At 34.9% G+C, this 22,562-nt stretch overlaps 2 protein-coding genes across 2 annotated transcripts; both read left to right on the top strand.

Moving 5' to 3' along the window:
- The first annotated feature begins 4,717 nt into the window (after positions 1-4,717).
- LOC126681662 (replication protein A 70 kDa DNA-binding subunit B-like) lies at positions 4,718-6,109 on the top strand. Its single transcript, XM_050377209.1, has one exon. It carries the CDS (start codon positions 4,718-4,720, stop codon positions 6,107-6,109), a length of 1,392 nt encoding a protein of 463 aa, XP_050233166.1.
- Positions 6,110-7,705: 1,596 nt separating this feature from the next.
- Positions 7,706-12,247, top strand: LOC126681661 (uncharacterized). The gene has a single exon (XM_050377208.1). It carries the CDS (start codon positions 7,706-7,708, stop codon positions 12,245-12,247), a length of 4,542 nt encoding a protein of 1,513 aa, XP_050233165.1.
- The last annotated feature ends 10,315 nt before the right edge of the window (positions 12,248-22,562 follow it).

Here is a 22,562-nt window from a genome sequence, read left to right as displayed (position 1 = left end):
CCATTTTTACAATCGCCGTTATATTCTTTCAAAATTACAAGATATCGATTAAATGCCGTATTTAGCAACCATCACTCTCACTTTATCGGTAAAACCTGTTTTTCGTGTAGTAATAATAATAGAAGTAGCCAGTGAGCCCTAGAACAAGTGGCTAAGACGCTCCAGTGCATTTCAGAGGTTTCAGCTTCGAGTTTGAATAGAACCAGTATTTAAGGCCAATTTAAAAGAAATAAAAGTTGGGCTTTTTATTCAAATAACCAACATTTAGGTTTGATTTACTTTTATACTGACTCATGTTTGACATTTCAAAACTACCATACAAAAAAGAATTTATTACTTTTATACCATCTAGAATCCTAATAACACAAATCCTCATAATTACAATTATTTTCTCTCTCCTCATGATTCTCTCTCCTTTCTCTCTCAACTCACCTTTCACACACTCACATCGCCGTTCCGCCTCCGCCTACGTCGTCCCGCTGTTCCATCTCTGTCCTTCCGCCTCCGTCGTTCCGCTTTCATCTCGCCGTCATCTTTCTTTTATCTTTTTGAATTTAGATCTGAATTTTTTTTATTCTTTTTTCTTTATCATTTTCAGATCTGTAATTTATTTATTTATTTTACCGTTTTTTCATCATTAAACATATATAAAGAGTATCTTTAAAGAATCTAATACTCATTTCATATTATTTAGAATAATTTTGTGATTTTATGGAATAAAATTCTGTTATTTTTGCATTTTTCTTGTGTTTTGTTGTATCTCTGCGTTTTTTTTGTTCTGCAGAACGATTTGTTCAAGATGATTGATTGCTGAATTAGTGCAATGTTACAGTGTTGTTGATTTTATGTCGATATTATGTTGATATCAACTAATTGTTTTTTTTGATTTAACATTGACAAATAAGATAATATTGTATGTGAAGTAAACTAAAAAAATTCAATTATACTGAGACTAGATAATATATGGTAGCATCAGGGAAAAAGACAAAAAATGATGTTGAATTATTGTAATGTTACAGTGTTGATATTGTGTTGATTTTCGGTTGATATTTTGTTGATTTTGAAATTGGCGAAGAAGACAATAATAATATTAAATTATTGTAATTTTACAATGTTGATCTTATGTTGATATTGTATTGATATTATGTTGACATTTAGTTGATTTTAGCATCGGTGAAGAAGACAATAATGATGTTAAATTATTATAATGTTACAATGTTAATCTTATGTTGATTTTGTGTTGATATTTAATTGATTTTAACATTAACGAAAAACAACACATTATATGTGAAATAAAATAAAAAAATTGAAATTAAATTGAAACAATATTGAAAAAATAAAAATTAGTGTAAAAAAAGATTGAAAACTTTAAATTAGTTAGTTTATTACATATGTTGATTTTGGGTTTAATTACTTAAAAACGACTCACCTTGAACTTTTTTTTCGTTTATACCCTGATCTAGAAAAAAATTCATTTATACCCTGACGTATGTATTTATGTTTCACCTCTACCCCGAGACACTAAATTAACCTCTTTTCATTAAGAAAAAAGTTTAAAATAGTTCTTCATTTTTAACCTAAACTAATTAGAGTTTAATAAAAAATGAATTTTTCTCTAAATGAAGGACTATTTTAAACTTTTTTTTAAATGAAAAGAGGTTAATTTAGTGCCTCGGGGTAGAGGTGAAACATAAACACATACGTCAGGGTATAAATGAATTTTTTCCTAGGTCAGGGTATAAGCGAAAAAAAAGTTCAAGGTGGGTGGTTTTTAAGTAATTAAGCCGTTGATTTTGTATTGATATTAAAACTGACGAAAAACATCAGTAAAAAAGTCAAAATTCAAAAAACAAAATCAATAAAAATCAATAAAATAAAATAATTCAAAATTTAAATATGTGATAAATATTAAGTGCAGAAAAATAATGGTGAAAAATAATAATTAGAAATGATGAAAGAAAATGTTGGAAAATGAGAGTTAATATAAAAAGTAAAGTTTTTTTAAACAGTAGTATAAAGTAAAAGAAAGTTGGTATAAAATGTAAAAATTTAAAAGGGATAGTAAAAAAGTAAATGTTGGAGAAAAAACAGTATTTTATACAAAAAGCCCATAAAAGTTTAACTACTAAATATTAATGTAATTAGATTCTATTTTTGCCAAAATAATAATAACAACAGAAGTAAAAGTAAGATAGTTTTAAATTTCATAAAACAGAATTCTCTGAAATAAAAAGGGTTAATTTTAAAAAAATCACGAACTTTACACGAAGTTTCATTTTAATCATGACCTTTAAAAGTTATCATTTAAAGGCACGGACTTTCATTTTGTTTCAAATCTATCATTTCAGTGTATTTTTGTTGACTAAATTCTTCAATAAACCATTAATGAAAGACCCAAATTATAAATCGACATTAAATCTTATTATCTTTTAGTTAGAGTATATAGGATTAGGAATTTTTGGTTCGATAAAATACATCAGATTTTACGTTGTCGATAGATTTGAAACAAAATGAAAGTTCGTGCCTTTAAATGACAACTTTTAAAGTTCATGATTAAAATGAAACTTCGTGTAAAGTTCGTGATTTTTTTAAGAATTAACTCAAATAAAAATATGATAAACATATAAAAATACAAAATTAAAAGGACAATAATTGATACAAAACTTCAGTATATCATCTAGACTTTCAATACGATATATAAATTGACACTGCAATTAATACAAGTTCTAAACCAACTAAACACAGCAATAGCTTTCTAAATACTCAAATGCCTTATAGTAACAAGCTAAAGGATGACGACACTGCTAAATATTTGAATAATATCTTTGAGTTTGAGGTGTTCTCTCTATTTCATTAATAACTCTTTATGTTCTATCAGAGTGATTATAAATTATTGCCATATTTTCCACTGATATCACAAACTCTGTCTTTTATATTTTTCCCACAAATAATGTAAAATATGCTCAATGGTGAAATATTCCAACTTGGATGAACTCTTCTAATTAATTCAAGATCGATACAATACCGTCTATACAATTTAGAATAGTCTGATGATACTTCCCAAACATTAAATTCCAAACTAGTACGATCAAACTCACGAGTTATCATCTGCAAATTTCCGCGGTACTCTGTAAAGCCAAAGAAATAAAAACTATAAAGAAAATCTATCGTCTCGAAAACCATCGTATAAGGATCGAAACGAAGCACAAATCCATTTTTGTATTCTGATGAATGGTATCTGAACCAATGAATTACACCATTGCAATAAAAAGGACCACTGTTCTTCACCATCGACGACGTTCTTCCATAGTCTAGTTCATCTCTTCTTTGCCAACTCCAAGATTGAGTTTCTGATGAATATATGAAAATTTCAATCCCATAATAAGCCGGGTATATATTTGCATGATCTTTTGGTGCATCGCAATCAAAAATAAAGACAACCTTGCAATGATTTGATACTTGAGGATTAAACACTAAACTTACACTGAATAGAGCGTGAGTATATCTAATTAAAAATGGGTTCGGTGACGAAGGCGGTGATAACGAACTAGGGCAAACGATTATTCTAAGCTGCCCCGTAGTCGGATTACAAACACAATATGAAAAGCAACGAAGATGACCGTCGAATGTAAAATCATCCTTATGGGGATCCAATAAAAATAAGGAAGATTTGCAAAGACACAACCCTTTACAAGATTGCATAATGTTAGTATGATGACCATTAAATGCGATAAAATATTTAACCATGACGTTATTCTCCATTCTTATCGGCTAATTTAGAGAGATGACTTGAACTTTCGATCTCTCACCCTCTTCCTCCAGCAGAAGGGAAACTTTAGGGTGAAAACAAGCATAAGAAAGACATAATTTCGAGTCGGATATTATAGATTGCCATTGTTTCGATACGCGCTTCAATTTCAGCATGGCTTTTGGTGGTACTCGTAAGAGGATTTCGATAAGAAGCTCTTCTATTTCGGCTACCTTAGAAGCTGATGAATTAGGTCTGATTTTCATTTTAGTGGCATAAGAGATCTCAGCAATTAGGGTTTTGAAAAAATTCATCATAATTTAGCGATATAGAAGTTCAACATTATTGTTAGAAAATGCAACAGATTATATATAAGTCACTAGATATATCAAAAGTTCTAAACAATCACGCCTATGCTATTTTCAGTTTCACTTCTATTAGAATTCCAAGTCATCTATAACAAATATAAAAGTGTATTCGCGGGGGGAACACTTCCATTTATGGACAAAAATACCCTCTATATTTTATATATTCCTTAAAGATATGAACATACAAGTTGACATTCCTAATTCTCCTAAAAGATCATAATATACAAATTGACACTCCTAATCCTTAAAGGATATATTAAAAACATACAAGAATCTATAACAAATAAGTGTTCCTAATCCTAAGAGGAGTTGCACAAATTTACCACTATAAATACAAGAATATGACAACCTTCATTATCATTAAATAATCATATCATAGCTCTCATACTTTCAATTCTTCTTTGAATCCATCTTCATCTCCTGTATTTTCCCCATATTCAGCTCCTGCTTTCAAACTAAAAATCCAAAACCTGCAACTTTTCTTCTTTACCTCCCCATATTCAGCTCCTACTTTTAAACCTTCTTTACCTCCATATCTTCAGCTTTTTCTTTCAAACTAAAGATCCAAAACCTGCAAATATATATTCATTAGTTATTTACTATGGAAAATAATATTGATTTGCTTCAACCATATCAAAAAGAATGGTCTATTAGCGTTATGGTAATTCGAAGCGGGTCAATAGAATCATATAACAATGGTTCTAACAAAAAAAGAAAAATCATATTAGTTGATATTAAAGGAACCAAAATACAAGCTATTTTATTCAATGAAGCGGTGGAAAAGTTCAAAGATTGTTTAGAAAGAGGCAAGACTTATACGATCACTAATGGAGTGGTTAAAGCAATTAATTCACATTATCCTAATGTGAATGAAAGAATTGAACTGTCTCTGACACTATATACCACTGTCATCGAATGTGCGATAATTATTCCAAGAGATGTTTTAATATTTAACTTTACATCGTTTAATGATGTAGAAAAAATTTCTGATGAGAAGACTATGGTAGATATATTGGGCATTGTAGAACATGTCAAATCTGCTTTCACGGTGCAAACAAGAATGGGGATACCAACTAGAAAAAGAGAAATACTTCTTCTTAATGACAAATTGGAAAAACTAAATTTAATTTTATGGGGAGATCTAGCTGACAATGAAGGTGGTGAAGTAGAATCTCTCCTTCAAAATTCGGACCAGAGGCCAATAATAGCCTTATCCAATGTCAAAGCAAAAATATATGCCGAAGAATTACAACTCAATACAACTCAAGTTACAACAATAGAGATAAACTTAGACTTACTAGAAGTGGATGAACTACGTGAATCGTATTATTCCAATATATTGGTAAACAAACAAGTAAGTTTTCTTTCGTCGCCTAATAAATTTACAAAGGTTTCAGAAGTTACATTGAAAGAAATAATAGAAAATAAGTATCAAGAGATTCAATGTTATTTTGAGGCAACTATATTATCGGTTGTAAATAGCAACAATCCTTGGTATAATTCTTGTAACAAGTGCAGCAAAAAGATATATCCAAACAAAGGGCATCTAAAATGTTTCAATTGTAATGATGAAAATCCTCAATATACTCCAAGGTATATGCTCAAACTACTTGTCTCAGATTCAATCGAAGAAGCATATGTCACCATATTTGATAATGCAGAAATCTTGATTGGATGTCCGGTGTTTAAATATATGAAATTAAATATGGACGGACCAAAAGAAGATATACAATTTTACAAGAAATTGATGTCTTGCCAGTCAAAACAATATCGTTTTCTTGTGATGTTGAAAAAAGATAAGGAAGCTGATTATGCAAGGAAGCAAATGGTTGCATCAGATGTACAAGAAGTTGAAGACAATAATTCAGCAAGAGAACTCAGAGATAAGGAAAAATTTAAAGACAATAATCAAGTTATAGAAATAAAAGATGATGTCCTTGAAGCTGAAGGAGATACAAGATTAAAGAAGAAAATCAAGATTGAGAAAGATTAAATATGTTTTATCGTATTTTTTTTTCAAGATCGAGAAAGATTAAATATTTGACTCTTTATGTTATTTTTTATTTAATTGTATTTTTTTATTTTAATAATATTATTTTACATAGATACAAATAATAAGTATTATTTTGTCAATTATTAGAATGAATTTACATGATCAAAAGCAGGTGCCAAATTTTAGATTGGCTATGAAATACTTAAGATGAGAATTACCAAGGATATAAACAAATTAATCAAGTACGCAAGAAAAATATGTGTGGAGCCTTAAGGATAATAGTAATCCAGAAAAACTACAAATTATTTGTGCTTATTAGTTTTGATGGCTTTTATATTTTCAATCTTGTAATAGGACATAATAACAACAACATTCAGGATAATAATAATAACAATAATAATAATAATAATAATACTTACATATGAAATTGAGTTTCCTGGGTTGGTTCTCCAAAAGCTGCATACTCATGATTCTTCTTTTTCCAGGATTTTAAAACAATCAATCTTCTTTCTCAAAATTCAAAAGCTAACTATCTCTGTATAATCAATGAATCTATTAATTAATCAGACCCACATGTCAAAATAAGTATATTTTCTAAAATTCAATTGCTGAAACTGAAATATGTATCGAATAAAATCTGAAATATGTCATAATCATTCACTACATGATAACCTCCAATATATCAAATTACAAGTGTAAATATAAACAAAAACTACAAATTCAGATTGAAATAAGAACAACCAACAAATACTGCAGACTACTCTGAAACTAATCACATCAACTTAACTCAGGCAAAACGACGTAATTTACGTAAATAAGAGAAAGAAACTGAAATAATCTCAAAGCAAAAAAAAACTATTCTGTTTAAAAATTAAATCACAATAACAAAACCCAAGTAAATGCACTCTTTCAAACGCAATCCTTATTAATAGATTTACAAACAAAATAAGCACATTCCAATCAGACCCACAAGATAATAAACATCAAATTTGAAAAAAAAAATTGAGGAAAATCATGCCCAGTTCTCTGTTCCAAATTTACAACTTAATCAAGTTAAAGAGAATGATCATTTACATGAAGTAAATAGCATGAAATGATTATTGAATTGAACACAAAGCAGCTAATTTTTAGATCAAACGAAAAAATAATCAAATTTTTAAACAAATTAGGGTTTAATTGAAGGAAGAGATATCACGATGTACCTGTTGTTCCAGACCTGATTTGGAGTCGAACCGGCATCTGTTCCTCAACATCGAGCTTGGTGATGTAATATCGCATTTCTGCAGAAGCAGATTGTTCGCCATTTCTGGGCTGCCTCACACGATTTTGTTTGGATTTCATTTTTAATACTTCTCATTAGTTTTAAAAATCCCAATTTAAATAAAATAATCATATTTAATCACAATGAGAGAAAAAACATTAAAAAAAATTAAAAATTAAAATAAAATAAATCTATTGCTTCAGAAATCATATTCTAATTAGGAAAAGCAAATATCCTGCTAAATATATGATTATTAGAAAACTAAATATACAATGTACATTAAAACAAAACCAATTCCTAATCCTAATGGGATTGTACAAATACCACTATAAAATATGATAGCCACTAGACATACGAGGAGATACAGATTCAACATTCAACCTAAAAATATGGTGAGAAACTATAAAAATTTGAGTTATGAAAAGAAACAAGAATACATCCAAAAGAAATCAACAAAAAATAAAGAAAGAAGATTGGCAAACAAAACATCAAACACAGAGACATATGGCAGCAGCTCATCTAACCAAGAAGTACCGACTGAAATTCAAAACAAAACTAAAAATGACAAGAAAAGAGAACTCACAAATATAATGCCAGATATAGAGAGTAATGATGAGCAAACGAATTCAAAAAAACCACGTGTTGAATGGTTATGTAGAGCCCAAATGGACAAGGTTGAATATGATGGAGAAATATCATATGAACCGGTATGCTCGCCTCTACACAAGCTTAAAAAGGTCCTTCCATGTAGCTATTGCGGAGCTAAAAGATTTGAATACGAGCCACCGACATTTTGCTGCCAGAATGGAAAAGTAAAATTGGCAACATCAAAAATTCCAGAAGAACTATTATTATTATTCACTTCAGACTGTGAGGAAGCAATCCAATTTAGAAACAACATCCGACTATACAATAGTATTTTCGCATTCACATCATTTGGAGTCAAATTGGACAAAGAGTTAGCTTCAAACAGAAAAGGAGTTTACACATTTCGAGCTCGAGGACAAATATATCACGAACTACCAACTTTAATTCCACATGACGGAATTCCGAGATACTTTCAACTATACTTTTATGATAGTAGCAATGAGCTAGAGAATCGAATGAATGCAGTTGGAGAGGCAGATTTAAATAGACAACTCATGGAAAAACTGATGAGCATTTTAGCAGACAACCCATATGCTCAATTCTTCCGAAGTCTGAATAACTATGAATCTCACAAAAATATTGAAATTAGGATCGCATCAACTGTAAGATCAAATCAGCAGGTATATAATGCGCCTACATCAAGCGAAGTCGCAGCTATTTGGGTGGAAGGAAACAGCCCGAATGCTCCATTTGAAAGGGAAATAATAATTCATGCACACTCAGGACACAATTACAAAATCAAGCAGTTTTTCGGCTGTTATGATCCATTGCAGTATCCCTTTCTCTTTCCAAAAGGTGAAAGTGGATGGCATCAGAATATTAAAAGACATGACCCGTCAAACAAAACAAACTTGCAACATAGCGGAATTAATTTTCAAAATGTTGCATCAGCCTCCGAAATAATTGAGAAAGAGAATCAAGTTGCCAAACCAAATACCCGTGGAAATGTGTCGTGCCGAGAATATTACTGCTATAAACTACAAATAAGAGATGCAGAATTCCCAATACTACTTCTTGCAGATCGCCTGCTGCAGCAATATGCGGTTGACATGTACATCAAAATAGAAACAACAAGACTTGATTATATAAGAAGGGAACAATCGCAAATAAGAGCCGAGTTATATTCCGGAATTGTAGATAGCATAATAGCTGGCGAGACTAGAGCAGATCAAGTGGGGAAAAGATTAGTGTTGCCCGCATCTTTCATAGGAGGACCTAGAGACATGCGACGAAGGTACATGGATGCAATGGCATTAGTTCAAAGATTTGGAAAACCTGATTTATTTATAACAATGACATGCAACCCCGAGTGGGAAGAAATAAAACAAGAGTTAAAACCAAATCAAACTTCAAAAGCAAGAGCTGATTTGATTGCAAGAGTTTTTCGAGCAAAGCTACAAGATCTCAAGGATTTGTTATATAAAAAAGAAATTTTTGGCCGAATAGCAGCTCATGTCCATGTTATAGAGTTTCAAAAAAGAGGTTTACCACATGCCCATATATTAATCATATTGCATCCTCATCATAAATTGTCAAGTCCGGATGAATTTGATAAATATATCAGTGCGGAAATTCCCGACAAAGAAAAGCATCCAGATTTGTATGAAATGGTTTCAAAGCACATGATGCATGGCCCATGTGGGAAAAAAAATCCTACTTGCCCCTGTATGATTGAAGGAAAATGCAGATTTCACTACCCGCGCCAGTACTCACAGCAAACAACACTAGGAAAAGATGGCTATCCTATATATAAAAGACCAAACAACGGACGACAGGTGAAGACAAGAAAATGCGGATTGGACAACAGATGGGTTGTGCCGTATAGCCCATATCTATTGACCAGATATAGTTGCCATGTAAATGTAGAAGTTTGCTCGGGATATAAAGCAGTAAAATACTTGTACAAATATATATACAAAGGGCATGATCGGGTAGCTGTAAATATAGCTCATGATGAAGACGCTAACCAAATAGATGAAATAAAACAATTCCAAGACGCAAGGTGGGTGTCTGCGCAAGAGGCTATGTGGAGAATTTATGAATTTGAACTAAATCAAATGCATCCAGCTGTTATAAATCTTCAATTGCACCTCCCGAATAAGCAATCAGTTGCATTTTGGAAGGGACAAGACTTACGATACGTTGCTGATTCCGAACACAACAAAAAAACAATGCTAACAGAGTTCTTTCATACATGCGCAACAGACAAGTATGCTGAAAAACTATTATACAGAGAATTCCCAGAGCATTATACATGGAGCGGGATGGAAAGAATATGGTCAAAAAGAAAAAATAAAAAAGTGATAGGGCGTGTCAATGCAGCAAATCCAATTGAAGGCGAGAGATATTACATGAGGATTTTGTTGAGTCATGTAAGAGGACCAAAATCATTTAATGATTTGCTAACTGTCAACGGTGTTCCATACTCAACATTCAAGGAATCAGCAATGAACAGAGGATTGCTGGAATATGATAACAGTGCATCAGAATGCATGAAAGAAGCTGTAGAGTACCAAATGCCAAAAGAACTACGAAGACTATTTGCCACATTATTAGTGTATTGTGATCCTCCAAGTGTTAGACAATTGTGGGACGATAATTATGAAGCCATGGCAGAAGATTTTAAAAAAATACATGAAAATTCACTTGAAATGCAGATTTCTTCTACTCTTGAAAGCATCAACTATTATTTAAAAAGCATGGGAAAAAACATAAAAGACTATGATTTACCAAAAGTAAAGGCAAGAGCAGACCAAATATTCTCAAACGTGACAAAAGAAATTGAAGAAGAGATGGCAATAGAAGTACCACAAGAAGACCTCGATGCAACAAATAAGCTAAATAATGAGCAAATGAAAGCATATAATGTCATTCTTGCAAGAATAAATTCAAAAAAAAGTGGAGCATTCTTCGTTGATGGACCAGGTGGAACCGGGAAAACATTCCTTTATCGTGCACTCCTTGCTAACATACGTTCAAAAGGAATGATAGCTCTAGCTACAGCAACATCTGGAGTGGCAGCAGCAATTATGCCCGGAGGAAGAACTGCACATAACCGATTTTCAATACCTTTAAGTCCTACGGAGTCCAGCTTATGTGGGATTTCAAAACAAAGTGGCAAGGCCGAATTATTAAGGAAAGCAACACTAATAATATGGGACGAGGCGCCAATGGCTAAACGATTTGCAATAGAAACTGTTGACAGAAGCCTTAAGGATATTATGAACAGTACAGAACCATTTGGAGGAAAAGTTTTTGTCTTTGGAGGAGATTTTAGACAAGTACTTCCGGTGGTGCCTAAAGGAACAAGACAAGAAACTGTTAGCTCAAGTCTCATAAAATCATATCTATGGGAAAAAATGGAGGTGTTGAAATTGACGGTAAATATGAGGGCCAAATCGGACAAAGATTTTGGCAATTTTCTACTTCGAATCGGTAACGGAGAAGAACCAACAAAAGGAGATAACTTGATAAAGATACCAGAAGAGATGGTAATAAAAGACGGAGATGACGATGCCTCCGAAAATGCACTTATTGATGCAGTGTACCCGTCATTGCAAGAAAATTCTACCTCGCCAAATTTCATGACAAATCGAGCAATATTGGCTACTAAAAATGAATATGTAGACAATTTAAACCAAAAGATGATAACATTATTCCCTGGAGAAAGCAAAATCTATAATAGCTTTGATGAGGCGGTAGACGATACAACTAATTACTATCAAGAGGAGTTTTTAAATACTTTACTGCCGAATGGATTGCCTCCACATAAGTTAGAACTGAAAGTCAATTGCCCTATCATGCTGTTAAGAAACCTAGACCCTTCAAATGGATTGTGTAATGGAACAAGAATGGTATGCAAAAAATTTGGTAATAATGTCATACACGCTGAAATAACAGTGGGCCAACATACTGGAAAACAAGTGCTTCTACCAAGGATACCATTATCTCCAGCAGAAAATGAAGGATATCCATTTCGTTTCAAGAGAAAACAATTTCCTGTGCGTCTCTGTTTTGCTATGACTATAAATAAGGCTCAAGGACAAACAATTCAAAATGTAGGAGTATATTTGCCAGAACCAGTTTTCTCACACGGACAATTATATGTGGCACTTTCTAGAGGAGTTTCATTGTCAACAACTAAAGTCCTTGTGAAGTCTGAAAAAACAAAGAAAGCAAAAGGAATATATACGAAAAACGTTGTATATAAAGAAGTTCTACTTCCTTAGAAATACAATATTGTTTCATTTATTATCCATCAAAATAGTGTACATTTTTCACAAAAAATATACATTTCAGCTCAATAACAAAAATATTTGTTTATATATAATAGATTTAATAACAAAAAAAAAACAAATAACACAATAGCTTAATAGCTAACATTACACTCTTTCTATATATTAGCTTATTTATTTTAAAAAATCAAAATATCAAATGTAAACAACAAAATAATAAAAAAAAAATGCAACAATTTTAAATATAAATGATGATGCATATTTAAATAAAAATGAAGTTCAAAAAATATAAATATAAATCATAATACGTATAAGATTAAAAACACGTCAAACAATTTCAAAATAAAAATCAATATAAATAAAATAAATATACCACGTGCAGCGCACGTGCCCAAATATCTAGTTACATTTAAAAACTATTACGGGTCTGCTGTTATGCACAAGTAATCCAAGAATAATGAAGTCATCGCATTTTACCTTCTATTAAAATGGTTAATTACTGTATTAAGTACTTTTACTTTTAACTGTAACTCATTATACAATAGTTTGATTACAATTTTAAGCAACTTATACAGAAAAAGTTACGGTTTAATTTATATTTTTAAATAACAATTTCAATAGATATTTTATCAATTTAATTTTGTCTTTAAGTAACCATTTTAATAAGGACAAATAACCAAAAAAGGTCAAACTCTTAAAGAAAATTTCTCAAAAGTTAACCTTTTTATCGTTTTACACACACACACACACACACACACACACACACACATATATATATATATGTGTGTGTGTGTGAGAGAGAGTATGTCACGATCTAATTTCATGAATCGTGACCGGCGCTGGGGTATGGGTATGGTCGTACCAAAACCCGTAGCCAATCTTGCGGAAAACAATCAAACATATAAATCTGCGGAAACATTGCTCGGAGGCAACCTAGACTCCCAATCTAAGTCTAGAAATTTTTATCACAGTTCTAATATAAATAATTAAATATCTAAAATACTCAACAACATGCCTTAAATATAATAATAAAATAATCAAGAGTAAACATGCCAATAATAATCTATCGGACAAACCGACAATCCCAATGTGCAATAACCAAAGTAATAAATAAATTAGTTCTACTGCGGTCTAAGAGTTCGAAAATAGTGACTAGTTTAAATAACATAAAACCTCTGAGGAATCAAAAGGATCGGAGTGGACCAGCTTTCAAATCATAAACCTGGAAAATTTGGGAAAACAACGGGGTCAGATATACTTAGATGAGTTCGCAATACTATTTATATTTATTAAGTTTAAAACCCTTAAATCAAAACATTTTATACTAATATAGTATGATTGTGGAAAACAGTATTGAAATGATCCTAGCGTAAGTATGACATAGCATACTGATAAACCTAGAGTGGACGGGAACATATCCTCGTCATATACCAGCGTAAGCAAGGTTTTAGTCTGTCGATCCCATAGTACTTACCGGTGCACACAGTCTCGATACAAGCCTATCGAGTAGCTCGTTTCAATTCAGATCCATAATCGCTTAAAACAATTCAAAAGCATTTATAATATTAAAATATGATGCGGTACTTAATAAATCAATAAATAGCACTACAAACTCACTGCTTGCTTATCCACGTGAAACTTCGGAAAACAGCTAACCCAGGTTCGACTCCGAAGCGCGAGTAGTCGAAGAGTCTAAAAATAAGTCATACATTAAAATCGCTCCAACCCCTAACTCTAAGAATACTAGACACCACGTAGGACTAGCACAATTAATCAGACAATTAAATATCACACAAAAAACACAATTCTCAATAAATCATAATGCCGCAAATGAATCAAGCCTATTGAGTTCATATTTTTAAAATCCAATCCGAAAATATTAAGTAAATATATTTAATTAATATATAAAATCCATTCCTCAAATAGTGGGTTAGCCGAGTTTCTAATACTACCAAGCTAAACCTACATGTCGAGTGACCCAAGTCTAACCCGACCCAACCATAAACCAGAATTATAAACCATATTTTATAATTTAATATTTAAAAAAATATTAATTTAAATATCAAAATGAACTCAATAGCTTGAAACCCACGTAATTATGATTATCGACATGACAGTTTATGCGCATTTCAACAATTACATGGCGCTACTGGGAAGTGTATCTGATTATTATTATCATTTCATTATTTTCCATTGTCTCAAAGATTGTACTTTAGAAGTTACGGTCGTTTGTCTGTCCTTTCTAGGTACATGTTCTGGTCAATAATCATGGCATGCATGCTTGATAAGAGATCTATATTGCTACTCATTGAACAACTGGTACAATTGTGGTACTTTCTGTTTCAAGGAGCCGTACCCCTATCGTCAATTAGTCCTTGCAGATTTTTTGGATTGACTATTTTTTATGAGCGTCTTATGCGGCTCGCAGGTGTCCAGAGGAGGTCTTGTAGCGCACTCCTTCCACTCTTTAGATCGTCCCGCTCTCGTAGATAGGTGGGCTGCTGCTTGGTGGTGGATTTCTTTGTTGGTGGTGATTCCTATCCAGACTAGACGTCTGATCTAACGTGTGCCTCTACTACTGGACGCCTTTAAGTCGCGTAAGCCTTCTAGTTTGTGGCCAAATCTTTTTATGCCAAGAGACCTGTGAGAGATCTCTTGTGGGCACTACCCCGCATGCCGCTATCCCTTTAAGACAACTTTCCGGTTTTTCTCATGATTCAGGAGTAAAGTCTCTTGTGACAGAATTATCTCTAGAAGTTATTCACTTCTTTGTACCGGTTATTGAATGAGCTAACGACATAGCTCGATCTGATCAATGCATGCATATATGCCTATTGAAAATAACATGTCCATCAAGCAAGACATCACATATATGAGCATAATAGAATTCATCATTGACTCTGGAATTTTAATGAAATGAAAAGTTTGAAATAATCAAATGAATGGAAAGAATTGTAAATAGATCTCCTAGAGCCTAAGACTTGGGATGGGTCCCAACATGCGTCTTGTTGGAGATGCGTTCGATCCGGGCGCTAGTTCCTCTTGCTTTTTATGTTTGGTCTCTTCTTGAGGTCGACGTGGGACACTGAGTATGTAGTTGAGCTTTCCCAAAAATTCTACTGCTTATTCGTCTGTTTTGGAAATGGTTGGAAGCCTTTGCTGTTCCATTCGATTGATTTGGAAATCTAAGACCTCCGTCCTCCCGCTTGGTTGTTCCAGATAGATGGGATCCATGCTGTCCCTTCTAGTTGTCCTGGGTAGATTAAACCTTCGCCGTCTTGCTTGGCTATTGTAGGTTAGCAAAACTCCCGTTGTTCCATTCGGTTGTTCTAGAAAGCTGAAATCTCTGTTGTTTTGTCTGGTTTAAACCCTTGCTTTGGTTACTAACTCTAGAGTCGTGGAAGACCCATTCTAATTATGTAGGAGGCCAGAAGCATGTTCTGACTCTGTAGGATGCCGGAAGCCCGTCTGACTCTATTGGAGGCCGGAAGCCCGTCTGACTCTATTGGAGGCCGGAAGCCCGCTCTCGTTCTGTAGGAGGCCGGAAGCCTATTTTGACTTTGTAGAAGGCCGGAAGCCCGTTCTGACTCTGTAGAAGGCCGAAAGCCCGTTCTCGTTCTGTAGGAGACCGAAAGCTCGTTCGGACTCTGTAGGAGGCCGGAAGCCCGTTCTCGTTCTATAGGAGGCCAAAAGCCCGTTCTGATTCTTTAGGAGGTCAGAAGCCTGCTCTAACTGCATTCTGGAGTCATGTGAGGCCTGGTAGAAACCTCCTTCTACTCTGTCGGCTGTCTGGGTTGCTGATTCTGGACTCGTGGTAGAACCGTTTTCTGGTATCTTGGACTGATTGCTTGACACTATGGATGTTGACTGGGTACTGGATAGAGCAGTCAGTAGAATGGCCGCAAGACAATGGGTTAGTGCATGATGCATGTCGCTCCATCCACAAGGGTTAGTATGATGCATGAGATGCATGATATGCAGATGCTTGAGATGCAGGGTTAGTTTTGAACACATAGCACGTAGAAAGTTTAGCACATAGAACAGTTTGATATCATAGAGACACGTTGTTCCTTCCAACCTTATTTCTCCCACACACGCGTTCCGGGTGAGGTTTATTCCTAGGTGGTTTGGTCTGGACCCTCGCATTGCAATGCAAGAGTCGGCGCTCCTGCAGAAAAGCTCTCTTCTAACAATTCTATAAACAGATAGACGGCATTTGTCGATGTAATGACTTTAAATTCCTTTCTGGGAGGAGTTGAGAACATGTAGGGTGGACGTGGAAGTCCGTTTTGAAATTTGGAATTTGATTTAGCCTGGCGGCTCTATCTAGCGAAAGGAGTTTTAACTAGACTGGTTATTGGAGGTTTGATTAAACGAAGGTGTATCACTTAATCAGATCTGTTTCTTTTAGGTCTGGCCTAATTGGAGGTTTTGAAAATCTGGTTTTGAAACTGGAAAATTTGTTAGGCCGGACCTAAGACTGAGATTGAAATAGTAGTTTTTAAAACATTGGATTTAGAATCATTACATTGACAGTCATGCCTCAAGTACAATCATTATATTGGGTTGATCCTAAAGGGTAGTGTCTAAGTTGGAATGCATGTGGGCTGAGTCATTGGATTTTGGTAGTAACCGGTTTAAGGCTCCCACAGATAAATATACCTTTGATAGGTCTCTTCAATCATGAGTACAAACGACCGAGGTACTGGGCTGTGAGTGATACTGCTCCGCATAAGACGTTCAGGACAGTGGAGTGAAAAGCCAGAGCGTGAGAGCGGCTATGAGTATTGGGGCTGGATAGGGACTCCTAGAGAGTAGGTGAGAAGATAAATTTCTAATGCAATGCAACAGGTGCGAATATGTCTGGAAAATACAGCCGGTGATCGATAAGGCGCAAACCGTGCGGTTTAGGTCCATGGAAACCGTTTTTGAAAACAATTGTGAAAATGTTTTTGTGTTTATGTTTTAAAAACAGTTGATTTTAATCCCCAGTGGAGTCGCCACTGTGAGCAGAGCAGGGTTCGGGGGCCGCTCGCCCAAGACTTATGGCTTACTTCTCGATGTGGAAATGGTTTGAAAATGGAGTCGCCACCTAGCTAGTTCAACTAGGAAATTCCATTTAACCGACTGGATAGCCTTACTCGCCTCCGGTAAGACTATCGTGCATCGGACCAAAGACAATGGTTCGTGGACCTCCCCGAGTCTTATGTGCTTGGCTTATCTATTACCGGCTTTATTTTCTGGACATATTCATTTTATATCTCATCTCAACAGTATATGTAGTTCACAGGATATGAAAGCTGTAAATAAACAGTGATGAAAGCAGTAAACACGTTTGACGCGCATATGACTCGATTTGGACTGGCATTTGAGGCAAGTAGCAGGTACTCCTAAGCATACATCTAACCTTAGAGGTTTCTAGCAAGTAGCATAAGTCTGGCTGGTCTGGATATTTTACATGCACAAAGCCTAAAACCATATGTATAAGTGTGATTGATTGATTTTATTAGGTGATCTTGAAAAATCTATACAACCGTTACTACATTTTCGTATTAGTCCTACGATGTCTAAGTGATGGGCTGGATTTGCGTTAATGGGCCAATTTTAGGTGGTTAGTCCTTTAGCCAGTTATTATTGGATTTGAATGCTTTTGGAAAGCAGTAAACAGTATCAGCATGCTCATGGGCAATTGGATATACATACAAGGTTAGAGATACTTTTAAACCTCGTTGACTTTGAGTGCCTGGCACTCGCGCGGGTTTTGACCATTAGTTTGGTCAGAATGGGCTTTCGGTCAGATCACGAGAGTTGTGCGTCTCGTCGATCCGGTTCTACTGGTTTGATCCGGAGTCGATTCCGAGTTTGGGTTAGCCCAAAATCGGCTCTGGAAGTTGCTGGGCCTCGGTCTCGTGGGCCCAGTTTATACACTATGTTACATATTTGGCATTCTGGATCCGTTTTACATCGGGTATGGCCCGTAACATTATAGAGTATTATTCTACACTAAATTATCTACGTCTGGGTTCAAACTAGGCCTGATTTGGAGTCCAGATGGGCCTGGAAACACGTCTGGAAGTTTGGATCAAAGTCTGGAAGATCTGGGAAGCGAATCTGGAAGCTGGGAGAGGAAGAACACGGCGCCAGTTCATAGTGCCGGCGCCGGCAGTTTAAAGCGGCGGCGGCGCCGGTTTGTTGTGGCGGCGCCGTCAGTTGCAGCGGCGGCGGCGGCAATTTGTCGACAGCAGTTCTGGGATTTTTGTTTTGCTTCGTTCTCACTCGTTTTAGCTCCGTTTTTGCATGCAAAAGTAGTGAAAACCGCATAAAATCGAACAAGGAATCCAAAAAAACATATAATTGAAGTGTTTTAAGCTCATCTACGCGAATTTTTTTTCTGGGCATCAACTATTTTTAGGGTTTTCTTAAGGTAAAATTAGCTAAAATCTACCTACAACATGCATTCTAAGGTGTCTAAATTGATTATTTTCTGGTATTGAACATTAAAAACGGCTAATTAAACTGATTAACATGGTTTTCATCGACTTTTGTGGTGATTGACAATTTGATAATTAAGCTATTGATGGTAATTCTATAACTAAAATTAACACATAAGCTAACAATACATCCTAAAACATGCAATTACATCAATTATGATATTTTATGACATGTCAAATCAAGGAATTATGATAGAGGGTCCTCAGAAATACCGTTCTGAGTCCTTGGCTCGTTTTCTAGCGAAGTGGATGCGGAATCCAGCTTCGAATCTGTGCAGGGCTTGCGTTCTTGGAGAATCAACACGTGTTTAGTGTTTTCAGGACTGGATTTAGTGTGTGTGTGTGTGTGAGGTGGCCGAATTCTACTGGTTAATTTTAGGGTTTGTCTTCCACCATTAGCCAGGCTGTATTAATAGGGATTAGGGGTGACCTAGGGTTTAATTAGAGTCTTCTAGGGTTTAAACTGTTAAGTGATAAGTCATTAGGTGTTAAGATTAGCATGAAACTCTATTTAATTAATTAAATTCGTATTAAAGATTGGTGGCTAAGTAAAAGATTGCTAAAAGTCCGCTTTGGTGCCTACAAGTGTTAAAAAAGGCTACTAAGGTCCTATAGGTTTGGTTAAGGTCAATTTCAGTCAGTCAAACTTGCAAATTGGCCTATAAACTTATAAGATATGGCAAATAGTCCAATTTCTAGACTTAGATTACAATATCTTTGGATTTTTGTGGGCTATTCATGCCAAATTACGTTTTAATCCTCCAAGTTTGCAGCTGTGCACAGATTACGCCTGCTTAGATTCCCGCAAGCAAATAAAAAACTCGTCAGCCGGACAGATTTCTCTGGAAATCATCATTGGACGCTTCAGTTCCTTATCACTTTTCACATGTCCGAAAAATATGTGTCTACAGACGGCAATTGATACGGGTTCGTTTACGTACCGTTTGATAAAAGAAAAGTGTAGAATCGTAGAGGCGTGAGTCTACTCTTACTGGAAAGAAACGGAACCAGATTCGATCTAGAAACGGATGCGAACGGATTGAAAAACGAAAGTATCGTTTTACAATCGAAATAACAAATAACTTAAAAACGGTAAAACGGCGGCGGCTATTACAGAAGATACAACGTACCGTTTTATGAACACTCAGCTCGGACTTGTAGAGAGATGACTCTACAATCTCAGGAACTAAACGGAATGAAATTTGGTGCTGAAACGAGTGCGTTATCAGCTACGAACGGAGCCGCTTATAAGCTCAAAACAGAATTCTAAAGCTTGAAACCTACCGAAGTACACATTATATAGGCGATGAGTTTCACGAAGATTTTGAGAGGAAAAGAGTGGCTAGGATTTGTGAATGTTTCAGGGATAAAAGGGTTTAAATCGTGAAGAATATAGTTAGAGATTTTGGGGCCGAGATACGCGAGAAAAGGGGCTTCAGAATCGTGCCTCATCACGATTCTAAAGCTGGTCTCGTTCGAGACCTGTTGGTCTTGAACGAGACCTGCAGAAGGATGCAGGTCTCGTTCAAGACCGAACAAAAATCAGAAGTCTCGAACGAGACTTGTATGTCTCTTTCGAGACTGAACAAGAATCGGGTCTCGTTTGAGACCTTTGGTTCAAACGAGACCTGGTTCAACCCAAAACTGGCTGAACCACACCCAACCCGGACTTAAATCAAACCAAACTTCAACTTATACCACAAAACAAATTTCAAATCCGTAAACAACTCAAAAATGTTACCGAAACTCGCAAATTAAATTTTAAATTTTTACGGGGTATTACAGTGTATGTATGTATATATAAATATGTGTGTGTGTGTGTATATATTACACACACACACACACACATATATATATATATATATATATATATATATATATATATATATATATATATATATATATATATATATATATATATATATATATATATATATATATATATATATATATATATATGTGTGTGTGTGTGTGTGTGTGTGTGAGAGAGAATGCTTGGAGTTGTATTGATTTCCAATATGAAAGAATCTTGATGTTTTGTTTCTATTGCGGGATTATGGGGCACTCAGAAAAATTCTGCTCAAATGTTTTTGACAATCACGTAGAGAAAGAATTGTTGCCTTATGGGTCGTGTATGAGATTTGATTTGAAGAAGCATCCGATGGTTATGGAGAAGAAGTGGCTGAGATCTTCAATGACGGCTAGGGTTGAAGTTGAGGTAAGGGAGGATGAGGTGGAAAATTTGAATGAAAAAATGGTTCAGAACTTGTCTATGGTTAAAGGAAATCAGAATATTGAATTTCAAATGGGTTTGAGGAGTGATAAGGGGAAGGGGGATGGAAAGAATTCACGTATGGTGGTTTGAGAAGAGAGAGTATCTTTTCCTGCTATTTCAAATTCTAGTAAAGTCAATTTACCTAGTGAGATGCGTGATGAGATGGCGTTGGATGCTAAAAGGAAAAGAGCTAATAATGGGCTGAATGGAAAATATAATGATCGTGGGCCAAGTTTTCATGTTTCTGACATGATTATTGATCCAAAAGGTTACAGACCGGCGGTCCTTGAACAGGCCGGCCCAAAGCAATAAGTTGTTGATGTAGCGGAAGTCACAACAAAGAACAAGATACTTTAAAAGCTGTTGATAATCAAATTATGCCAGTAATTAACTTCTAAAACCTATTGATTCAAATAAAAGAATACTAGGCAATATGCATCAAATAATCGTTGATTCAAAGAATACTGAAATTTGGGAAATAACAACTCAATTCTCAAAGCATCAAAAATGCCGTTCAACAACTCATATGGTTGTTTAAATACTAAGAAAAAAATAAAAACCCTAAACTGGGTGTAAAACGAAATAAACTAAAAAGCCTAAAAAACTGCAGAAATCACAAAAATGCCATTTTGAGGGCCCAGATGATGGAAATCATCCCAAAAGCGACGTAGGCCTCCTGCTTATACTTTAAAAGCCGTTTCCAATAAAGTTAGACTCCGTAACCTCCAAAATCGCACACTTTCAACTTCGGCATAATTACAAAACTGCCATTACACCACTTTGCGCTCCATTTTCTCCATGAATTCAAAATCCGTCTCCGCAACCGCATCAGTTGTCTAGCTTGAAATTGTCGTGGTATGGCCAAGCCGCGAGCGATTTGTTTTTTTTTTTTTTGAAGGAGTTGGCCAAACAAAAGAAGTCATAATTTTTATTTCTCAATGAAACTGTGATTACTTTAGATCGAATAGAGGCTTTGAATGTAGCTTTAAACTATGTGGATGTTTGTTGTGTTAACAAATATTGGAAGAAAAGGGGGTCTAACCCTTTTTTGGTATCACTTGTACAAGGTTTCGATTACAAAAAAATGTTTGTCTTAATGCACATTGAGAGCGAATTACTGGAAGGATTAGTGGGTAAACGTCGCCCTTCAAAGAAGAAACCATAAAATCGTGTCTGAAAATTTTATTGATGCTTAGGTGGTAGAGGTAGATGGGCGTGTTTGAAGATCCGGGTTTTATGGCTGTCCGAAGAGAGGGGGAAGAAGGGTGTGTTGGGAGATAATGAGGAATCTGAGCTCTATTAATAACCTACCTTAGGTTTTGATAAGGAATTTTATTGACACGTTGCCTATTGATGAGAAGCGAGGGGGGTTAACTCAACCGAACTGGATGCTTTCGTGATTCCATAATGCAGTTGTGGATAGCGGTCTTGTTGACATTGGTGCATATAGTTACATATTTACATGGGCGAGAGGCTGAGGGATTGGGAGGCGTGTAAAGGAGAGGCTAGATAGAGCGCTTTGCTCGGCTAATTGGATTTCTTT

This window comes from Mercurialis annua, linkage group LG5 (assembly GCF_937616625.2).
Source record: "Mercurialis annua linkage group LG5, ddMerAnnu1.2, whole genome shotgun sequence".
Lineage (NCBI taxonomy): Eukaryota > Viridiplantae > Streptophyta > Magnoliopsida > Malpighiales > Euphorbiaceae > Mercurialis > Mercurialis annua.
Note: the sequence above shows the minus strand (reverse complement) of the source record. Positions and strands in the feature narration are given on the sequence as shown.